General features: G+C 35.8%; 1 protein-coding gene across 1 annotated transcript; it reads right to left on the bottom strand.

Annotated features, from left to right (window-relative positions):
* Positions 1-1,780: 1,780 nt before the first annotated feature.
* Positions 1,781-8,952, bottom strand: LOC100746045 (nucleobindin-2). The gene is made up of 11 exons (XM_033319713.1): positions 8,934-8,952; positions 7,219-7,345; positions 7,044-7,148; positions 6,731-6,952; positions 6,564-6,660; positions 6,412-6,488; positions 6,229-6,331; positions 5,959-6,139; positions 5,728-5,884; positions 4,032-4,073; positions 1,781-3,807 (listed from the first exon to the last, which is right to left on the bottom strand). Exons 2-11 carry the CDS (start codon positions 7,339-7,341, stop codon positions 3,241-3,243), a joined length of 1,674 nt encoding a protein of 557 aa, XP_033175604.1. The 5' UTR covers positions 7,342-7,345; positions 8,934-8,952; the 3' UTR covers positions 1,781-3,240.
* Between the last annotated feature and the right edge of the window lie 2,373 nt (positions 8,953-11,325).

The following is an 11,325-nucleotide window of genomic DNA, read 5'->3' as shown; positions in this document are numbered from 1 at the left end:
GAGAGCGTGTAACTGAATTATCAGAGGGAACGGATATTTCGAGAATCTTTCGTTTACGCATTTTGATATATCTGTGAACAGATGAAGAAAAACAAAGATACTTATATTACATACATAAGGTATAAGTGAAGAAAAAAAATGCATCTAATACGCTATTATTGATATAGGACACAAAGTAAAGTAAATATATATGAGACAAAAAAAAAATATATATATACATAAATTGATATATTGACGCTATAAGATTGCTGCTGGATACGTTTTACGTTGAAGGAAGATATGATGATGCAGTTTTCCGTTCAAACGTCGTCGAGGACGAAACAAAAGTTCACGGGGAGAATTAAGTTAGACAAAAGTAAGGATCTTAGAGTCGAAGACAAAGTAGCTCTTAGAATTTTTATCGAGGCAACATAAGGACGGACGGGCGTGACGCTAGTATACTACTTTCGATAAAAACCTCCACCCATTTGTCCTCGTGGCTTGTGTACGTTTCACTCGCTTATCGATCGATCTCCCGAGTTTTCCATCTTCTCGATCCGTCTTGCGCGTACATGTTTCCCGATTTTCTAAGCGAACGTACGCTTTGCGAATCCGTGTGGAACGATGTAACCGCCGGTAAGATCGATCGAAACGGTGGAAAGTGGCGGCAGATCCGCATCTGTAGAAATACTTATATAGCGAGGATCCACGCGAGTCTCGAGAACGGAGGAGAGCGTGGAAAAGTTGGCGAGCGAGACGCGTTTGGCCGCGAGGCAACCAATACTCGGCTGCAGTTGTAAAACAAATTTTCAACGTTCGTTCTATGAGAGTTAAAGATATGCGAAACAGGATCTGAAATGTATTACGCACGCGCCGAATCTTTCCTTTATTTTCGCCTTAGCTTCGAGATGTAATGTCTTATTATAATAACGATCGACCCGACATACGCGCCACACTTGTACACGAAAGGAAAAAGGAAACACCGAAGAGAATTCAAGCAAACCGTAAGAGTAAAACGATAATGAAGCGTAGTAATCCCCGTATCCGCGATTTACGACTAGTTTACAGGATGTAACACGTAACTGCGTTTACCGGAGGGACGTTACGACAGCGGAAGGAACGCGATCGAGAAACACCAAGGAACGGCCCGGTTCGATTCGCGTTTCTCTGCTGCGGTAACGGCTAAACATTCGAGACTAAACTAAGTGGCATCCTAATTTACAGAAACTATTAGTCGAACAATAGAAACCGCACATTTTTCGGAATCCGATTATTTAATCGTATACATCCCCGGCCGTGAGCCAATATCCGACACAACGCGTCCACGAACACAACTGCACCCCACCACTTCACCCACTTACATACATACACGCGCACGCACACAGACAGACACACACACAGACACACACGGCCACGCACACACATGACACAAAACACGTACATGTGCTCATACACGTCTACGTACACGTCTAAGAAAACGTCTAAGAAAACGTCTAAGAAAACGTAGACTGGGGGAAAACGGAAAGAGTTAAGTTATTGAATGATAGGATAAAGAGAAAGTAAGAAAGGAAGGTATAAGAAAGACGAAGAAAGTATGAGAAAAGAGTATGAGAAAGATGTAAACGTACGAACGAAAGAGAAATAGCGACAGACAAAACAAAATTGAAAGCAAAGGAATATATTCTTGGAACAAGTACACTAAAGGAGAACACACAGTATATTACGCGACAAACATGCACAACCGCGCGTTCGCTGTAAATAGGAAGGATGCAACATTATTATACGACAAAGTTCATCTTTATTATCGTAACCTGTAATATATTTATTTGTCCGGTCGTAAAGGTATTTTATGTAATTTAAGATCCGAGCCTCTGTTTCATTTGAATTTGCCGCCATAGTGCGCTAACGAGGCATTGGTCGATGCAGTAACAGATAGAAAGGCGTTCTTTTGGTACGATAAATATTTTTGAAAGCGATTGCAAATAAAGTTGTGGAGCGCGTATGGCTTCACGTGACCAGTGTCTCGCGATAATTAGGAGCGAAATCGAAAAGGATCAGGTAATGCGATCTCGCGATCGAAGTTGATCGTAGCAATTTCCGACCAGCTCTTACCTCAAAATTTAGAATGTCTCCGAATCGTTATAACGACTGTTACATACACGTTTCTATCGCCTTTCAGCTTCGATCGCCTGATTCTGCGAACCGAATTGTCTAACTGTCTTCGTTTCAGTTTCTAATCTCAATCGATTCGTTCGAAATCGTCGCGCAGCTTACAGTAGAAGACGCTCGCTGTCCAAGAACGACGACAAGCGCAAGTTTCTTTGCAGATGGCGATAGTTTGTAGTTACTATTGTTTCTATTTACATTAAAACAAAGTATTTCTTTTTCAGTAGATAGTCGAATTGATTAAACCGACACACTATACGAATAGTTGCGCGCGTGTCTTTAAGAAAACGCTCGAAATATGTGTGTGTACCCGTGACGAATCGCGAAGCGACGTTTGTTTCCGTTTTCTTCCAAATACCTCGGATACGAGGTTTTGGAAATAGTTTTCTTTAGTCACGGATGCAAGCAAAACCCGTCACCAATTACGAATTCCTCTTTTATTTATTACCGATTAGCATGTAAGATGACGTTCTACCAACATATGCTATAATTATAAATACACCTTATATATAGTGGAGTAAGCGTTACATTACCTACCTACCTACCTACCTACCCACCTACCTACCTATCCGTGCTTGACGGGTGAAACAAACAGATGAATCACGCAATCATATATTTAAGTTGCTATTTGGCACATATATCTAAGTAATATACTAACATAAACAGTATGCAATAATAAATATGAGAAATTAAATATGATCTTTTTCACTGAATCGCACAGCAACCCCTCCTATATTCTTTATCTTTCGATGCACGCGATGTTCCAACGATTACATATTCTTGATAAAAACGAAGGTTCTGCACCAAAAAGACAATGAATTATTACTTCGTAAAGTACTAAGGCAGCAAATAAACAATGTTTTTTTAATACGTCTATTTTTCTTGGAAATAATTTATTTACATTTCACGATAAGTTGTTCGACTTCCGTGATGAGCGTAATGTGTGTACGATCATACAAATGTTACAATCAGTGAGTAAAATAACAGCGAAAGATATAAAAAATACTCTAAAATGACAAAATTCAATTCTTTAAAAAATTGAAGGCGTACTCTTGTCAAAGTAAATCTTACAGTCTTGCCGAATTGAGGACGCAATTATACTTTCTCATGAACTGAAATTTTATTTCTATTAAGTTCTTGTTGGGCGGGCGCTTGCGCGGGTTGTGAATCTGCTTGATTTGAACTATGTTTTTGTGGCACGGCGTTCGTCTGAATATTTTGTGGTACTTGATTTACTATGTTTTGCTGTTGTTGAAAATTTGGAACTTGAGGTTGTTGTTGAAGATTTGGAGCTTGAGGTTGTTGTTGAAAATTTGGAGCTTGAGGTTGTTGTTGAAAATTTGGAGCTTGAGGTTGCTGTTGAACTAAAGGCTGACTTTGCTGCCCTTGTTGAACCGGTACCGCTCCAGGGTGTACTTGCTGAACAGGGATTTGATTTTGAGGTACCTGATATTGCTGATTCGATGGTAGCTGCCCTTGAAACTGTTGTTGCTGTTGTTGAGGAATTTGACCATGTTGCTGAGGAACTACAATCTGTGGCTGCTCTTGATACTGTGGATGACTTTGGTCTTGGAATTGTTGATGAAGCATATTTTGATTTGGATCTACTTGGGGAGGAACTAATCCAGGAGCAACTGGTCCTTGCCCATATTGTGATGGAAACTAAAAGATATCAATAAAATTAATTTTACAATATATTTACATTATCTAATTTTAATTTTTACTAATTGGACATGCTAAAATAATATCTTTTTAGGTTTCTTTTTATTATATTAGATTATTAAGCGTCAAAGAAAAGCTTTAAAACCATACTTTATATTTACTTTAAATAAAACATATATATATGTACTATATATCTTCTTTTTTGATAAACTAAGAATACTTACCGGCTCGGACTGTGCCGGTATACTACCTGGGTGTGGTGGTCGCTAATAACAGCAACAAAAAGTGCACAAGCTAATTATTATCAATTACAAAACACTACAAACAATATGCTTTTTAAAAAACAGACAGATTAAATGAATGAATAAAACCTAATCACTGGTAACGTAATACACTATGGTATATGTATATATGTACTCCTTCCTATCTGTAAATTTAGTTAAAATAATAAGCGGAAATACTATTATACGCATTATACAAATGTTTGTCTACAAATAAAAGCGGATTAATTGCTTACATAATGCTTTCTTTACAATAAACAATTTGTCACATCAACGTATCAACGTATAAACTGCTGCGGCTTCTAAGTTCATTACTCTGATCAAGCAAAAATATATATAATTAACCTTTCTTCTTTGCTTACGTTAGATACATTTTTGCAAATACTATGTTATGTAGAAAAGCATTAAAAAATTATATATAGGGTGTTTAGTGAAATGGTATGTACGGTTTTTGAAGCATTTCCGATAATGTAATAAAAAAATGTTTCGAACACAAATTGATTTGTTTTTAATCAGCTACAAATTGCAATACTTAAAATCGCCAAAAAATGCTTCTTTCTATAAAAAAATTTTTAATATAAAAAATAAACAATAAATAATAAATAAATATAAAAAAGATGTGTTGAGAGCACAAACGTGATTGTAAACATCTGATCTAGCGCCTTGTTAAACCAAATTTCACATGTTAATGTCCTTATGAATTAATGAATTAAAAATTTCTGACTCAAGGTCATCTAAAGGTCATAATATTATAGATCGTTGTACTCGTCTTGATACTATGCCATTTAAGAAAATCAAGCTGGTCTTAATTTTTTTACAGAAAGAAGCATTTTTTAACGGCTTTAAGTATTGCAATTTGTATCCGATTTGAAACAAATCAATGTTTGTTACAACATTCTTTTTGTTAACGGTAATGCTTAAAAAATCGTGCACACCATTTTGCCGAACACCCTATATATGTATAAAAATGTAGAAGCGATAACGAAATAGCTTTGATGCCACTTCAAAATTCCCAAGTAACAAATTCAAATAGCACGATTGCGACTGCTCCCACAACCTCCAATTGACTTTTGACTTTTGTCAACGACATTACTTCAATGGACTGTGCTTTAATCATGCTTCAATGACACCTCCTAACCTTCAATAGCACAACTTTGACATCCGCATATGACTAAGTAACATTATATACCAAAGACAATAGCCTTGGCATTCCCATAATGCAACCATATTACTCCAAGTGCCGAAATTAAGTAAGAGTCGATCCAGTTCACTACCCAGATTTTTCTTTTGCCGCAACTTACATACATGTAAATAATGTATACATATACAATATGTAAGATGCTCTAGCATCACATTAGGTGAAGTACATATATATATAATTCTTATTTTAAAGAAAAATATATACAAATTTTAACGGTGTTCGTTTAAAGCGGAAATTTTCCATATAACCTAATATCTTTTGAAATTATTTTTAACTTTCTAAGGTCATTAATTCATTCATAGTATTAATGGAAGATATACGTTAGAAAGAAACAAGTTAATCAAAAAGGATAAATAAGCATTGACAACGTAAGATGCATAATCATTGCAAAAAACGTAATAGCTGATCATAACAATGACTTTACTATATTATACTTACCATTCCTTGGGCAATCATTTTCTGTATTTCCTCTTGCTTGTATTTTTCAAAAGCTTCAAATTCTTCCTGAGTGTAAATTTGTTGTTCATCTAATCCCTGCCACCCTTCATCTTGTTGAAAATTTGGTTTCTTTGTTTGTTCCAAAAATTCTTCATAACTACAACAATAACATGAAGTAACTGATGTTATTCAAAACATATAAAATAAATGTATATATATATATATACAAACCTAATAAGACCGTCTTTGTTAAGATCGGCCTCATTGAATACATGTTCCCTCATTCTCTCCATCTCCTCAGCTCGCTTTAATAAATCCTCCTGAGGTGCTCCTTGAGCATAAAGTTTATCCAATTCTTTCAAAAATAAAGCTTTAACTTCATCTTGATCCCATACTCCATTACCATCAATATCTAGGGTATTAATTTTTATAAATTACACATAATTCATAAGACTATAAAATAAAAATATAAAATAAAAATATAAAATAAAAATATAATACCATGAAAGAAAAAAAATGTTCTGGGATTAAAGTCTTCGCTTTCCATATGATCTTGTTTTTCCCATACTTCCTCTAGTTGTTGTTTACTTCCTGGATGATGTACCTGTAAAGTGCAAAATGGAAGAGACAATGGAAATACGTGTATATCAGTAGAATACTAAATCACTTATATTTACAACTTACAGGTTCGTGTTTTTTCTGCTTTTCCTTCATTGCTTGCAGTTCTTGTTCATACTTCTTTTTTTCTGCGTCGTTCATATCTATAATAAAACAGAATACATAAGAATATATTATTATCATAAATAATCAATACACATTTAATTTATAATAATTACGTTTTATCTTTTCTTGTTCTTCGTATTTCTTCTCCATTTCATGTTGTTTAAATTCCTCACGTCTCCTCCTATCAGCTTTTGCTAAATCTTCAGTAGTCTGTATAAAAGAACAATTAACATATTTATGTCTGATAAACTTGTCTTGTACAATACTAATGCTGCATTACCTTAGCAATTAATTTCTTTAGATCCTGGATCTCAAATGTACGTGTATTCGTATGATCTAAATGTTCAGGTATTTTTAAATGTTCAATATCTAAACCATTCTTTAATTCATTTTCTTTTGTCGCAAGATGTCTTAATCTTTCTAGTTCGTCTCTCTTTATTTCATCTAATCTTGATCTAATATTATGGTTCACAAATTGTAGTTGATCGGCTATCTTTCCTGTCTAATGAAAAAATAAGTTACAAACACATATAGCAACATGGATTGTATTCTTTAAATTCAATTATAATATAATATTATTTCTTTCAAATTACACGTATATCTGCTTCATCTGCTTTCTCCAACTTCTTTTGAAAATCAGGATCACTTTCTAACACCTGAACTACTTCCATTAGGTATCTGCGATATTCCATGTCTACCTATGTAAAAGACTTTTGCTATGAATATTGTTTATAAAATAAAAAATTATCTTTATTGTAAGAAACTTACCATTGGTTCTATGTCTTCAACTTCATTTTTATTATCATAATCTTTGCTTTTTTGATTAACGGGTGGTGCAACTGACCAGTGAACTGTCACAGTTATTAGAAGAAATAACAGGAAGTACTTCATCTTTCTACCAAAAAGAATTGTAGACCATAAGTAAAAATTATGAAAATATGGTAAAAACTATTAACCGATTGATTATTTACTGACAAAATAAGAATGAAAATAATACACGAATTAGTTGACAATAATGTTATAGTATAGTCAATTAAACAATATGTTATCGATTTACCACGTTTCGTTGAAAAACTATGAACCACTAATGTAGCATACGCGCAACAGATGTTTCAATGAGAAAGCTGTCGTAATAGGTATTTACGCGGAAAATATACTGATTAAGTCGAGTCACATACTTGCATCACTAACAGTTGGGATAGCTGATTCAACGAATTAAAAACCAATATGTTTACTCGAAATAACACTATATTCTCTTTATTTCTAATATTATAATTGCACATGCGAAAATTGCAACGTCAAAATACTCTTCACAAAAAAAAAGCTATAAAAATGAAAATTTCAGAAATATAAAAGTGAGAATATTCAGAAACTTCAAATCACACTAATTAAATGAGACCACATACAAAAAAAGTGCATATACAGAGAATTCTTCTCAATATTGCTGTTTACTGTTACTTTGATCGCCTTAGTGAAAGTATAAATGTGTAAATTTTCACCTGACACACAACGAAAGATTTTCTATTCTCACTTAAAACTTAACCAATAAATAACCGTGGATCCTCGTGTACAAGTAATCACAATTATGTGTGATTAACTATCAGTGTTGAGATAAAAGTGAGAATATATTGAACATTATATACTTCACACATATATAAAAGTGAAATATATACCGATTATTTGAAAATCCAATAATAATCTCGGCAAATAACAATAATTACCGTGGTACGTAGTTGCAACGACGGGTAAATGGATAAGGATAACGACGTGATCTCGATAGCAGGATTATCACTGATATAAAATGCACTAAAATTCGCTTCTTGTATAAACACAACACGATACTGATAGTTATAACAACACATATGAGGAAAGACAGACGAACGCAATCGAATGTAGTACCGGTCAGTACCGAAAGGTACTGATTTATTCAAGATTATCTTTTTTCCGTCGATGTCTCATACGTTTACAATTATATTATATTGTAGAAGTCTACAGTTCGTGCGATAGATGGCAACACGAATCCATTTCGTTACAAGGGTTTCTTTCTTGCCTTTACCGATAGAAGTTGTATTTAAAAAAATTTACTTTATTACATTATCACGTGTTCCCATAAATATATACACATACGTACATCAAAATTACCAATAAATAGTTTTTTTTTCTTTAACTTACTGTTGATTTTCAACTGATGTTAATTCTTAGCAAATTCATTATATATACAAACGCCAACCTAATTTCATCACGCATATATTGTATATCGACAATTTTTCGTTAGATAACAAACGCAATTGTATGGACAATAAAAATCAAAGTACAGAGATTAGAAACAAATGAAAATACATAGATGCATAGAACAAAAATAGAAAAAGTTAGTTTAAATATGCAACACAATGACCGTATACTAAATTGACTTCAATTTTCACAAGCCAGATCTATATTAGCTTTTTTACGTCAGGTAGCAAATAAATTTAACATGTTCAAACATTATATACACTATCAATGACAAATTTATCATCGAGTAGATGTTACAGCAGTTTTACCTTGGCAAGTGGGAACAGTCTAAACAGGCGGTGAAAGGATCAAATGCATACATTGCAATAGAATATGTACATATGTACATATATGCACAGCGACGTACAGAATGTATGCTCACGTTTTGGGGGTCACTTGACCCTCTTACCATTCTCGTGACACATGCGACGTTATCGATTCAGTATAGTACCGGTTTGAATTAAAACCACCCTGTGCTAAGTCAATGGCATATGCTTGTACAGATTATGACCACGCCCCGGTATCGATCGAAGTCCGTTTTGTTTAACAAAATTCTATAACAAACGATATAAAGAATAGAAAATTGCAGGTAATTTTTTTCTTGCTACAACGAGAACAGTAATTATATCAACCGAAAGAGCAGATGCTTACTCACTTATAAGGTAAATCTCCGTCCATGAGATATATAAATATTATTTTAGAATAAAGACAAAACTGAGGTATAAGAAGGAAGAGTGCATGAAATTTGATATATGCATGTATACGATCGAGATGAAAAACGTTAGGAATAGCATTTGGGTATCTGTTACGCAGGTAAAATAGATTGGACAAACTTAAAAGTGGCTTTAGAGCAAGCTCGTAGTACCAAGATTCAGAAATTATAATTTATTCGACAACGTTGAGCAAGATATACTTGAGACCGAGAGAAGGCAGAAGATAAAGTTAAAGGTATGTCGAAGAGAGCTAGCGCCACAGAAATACCGTAGCATGTAATCGTGATCTCGCGCTGGGCTTTCAAGAGGAAAATGGCAGCAGGAGAGCTCGTGAACGATTGTGACCACCCCGTCGAACACTCGAGGAACCGTGAACTTTTGAATTCCTCGAACGGTCATTAGGACAAAAGTATACCTGTGTCTACGATCGTCCAGAGACCTGTTACTTTGGAACAATGCCTAGCCGGACAAGTGTTTTCGTATCTGATTGACCCATCTTTCGACGGAACTTCGACAAACGGCTAATTTTTCTTCCAGTTAACGACCTTGGTATACCTGACGTATCCGCCTTTTCCTTATTCGTCTCTCTTTCTCCTTCGCCCTCTTTATCTATTCAATTCTGTCTCTTCTCCGCCCCCTTCCCCTCCCCCCAGAAACGATCCGCAAGATCGTGCAGTTACGCGAACACTCCGTGAACTAATCCTCGATTTCTTACTCAGCTCCTTTTTACGGTTCTTCTTTACCTCGGCTTGACAGCGTTCATTCATTAGGTGCAACCAATTATTTCCTGCCAATACACAATTTCAACGTTGGCTTTTGTTCCTTCGAACGTGTCTGCTCTACGTGGGCGTTGATGTCTCTCCCTTGCTAAAGTACACAACTTCAGAGTCATGACAAATATTTTACTTTTTCTCCGACAGACGTCTCTTTATCGTTTCGGATCTCGATACTCCTCCGAAAGTGCGTACAGTTCGTTTTAGCGAGTTGGCCGAACGCGACGAAACACAATTTCACGAGCGTGCTCCTTTGCTAGAGAAGCAGGTTGCAAGGAGCCGTTGTCTTCGGAGTGCGAAAAAATTCTCGCTATATGTTGAGATATGACGGAAGCAGCTAAATGCTTAAACGGTCGAAACGCAGGCTTAAATGCCGTTGATTGCAGTAGGAGGGAAATGAGAGGTTGCACGACGGACTCATATCTCTCGCGGCAACCAGCGTTCCCAAAGACGACCGCGGCTAACGACGCGAGTCCTTCCACGAATCGGCCAACGAACGATCATTCTCCTTTCGATCGAAACGCAAACCAATTGCCAACTCGAAACCTCGCTTCGGCTCGTTCATTCGCGCTCCCTCTAATTCACCGTAGCCTCGTGAACCGAGCTACTTTAGCCGTCGCGGCGTATCATTTTTCACCGAAAAAATTCTCAAGCTGTTTTTTTCGGAAACGAAATAGCATCAGTAGCGAACTAAGAATCGATGGATAGCGTGAACGGAGAGAACGTAAACGAACGTTTCGAGTCTTTAGCGTCGACTGCGTGGCCAAACACCGGTTCGAAAATTTTTAATCACGTCGAGACACGATAAACTAGCAAATACCGAACACCTTGTGTTGTAAACGGACATTTAGCGTATCTCCGACGGATCTGAAATAAAGGATAAGCGATCGAGAGGCTTCCGCTTCCTATGAGAAATCGCTTCCGTTAAGGTGACTCAAAGGAACGAGAGCTACGAGTAGCATTTCCTTCGTGTTCTCCACTCTCAGATACTTTTTCCTCCAGATAACTGCGATATCTGTGGTACCTGGGTCTAACGATAACTATCGACTAGTGACAAATAACGAATGTGCTCTCCACCTTTCTACTCGAGTATGACATTCGCGTTAAGGGATGATCAC

This window comes from Bombus impatiens, unplaced genomic scaffold (genome assembly GCF_000188095.3).
Source record: "Bombus impatiens unplaced genomic scaffold, BIMP_2.2 scf_0019, whole genome shotgun sequence".
NCBI classification, from domain to species: Eukaryota; Metazoa; Arthropoda; class Insecta; order Hymenoptera; family Apidae; genus Bombus; species Bombus impatiens.
Note: the sequence above shows the minus strand (reverse complement) of the source record. Positions and strands in the feature narration are given on the sequence as shown.

Bases quoted from the DNA above. Each gene is read 5' to 3' on its own strand.
- LOC100746045 (XM_033319713.1), bottom strand. From the start codon at position 7,341: ATGAAGTACTTCCTGTTATTTCTTCTAATAACTGTGACAGTTCACTGG. The intron at 6,661-6,730 runs GTAATGCAGCAT...TCTTTTATACAG, and splicing joins TAAAGAAATTAATTGCTAAG to ACTACTGAAGATTTAGCAAA. The intron at 3,808-4,031 runs GTAAGTATTCTT...GATATCTTTTAG, and splicing joins TACCGGCACAGTCCGAGCCG to TTTCCATCACAATATGGGCA.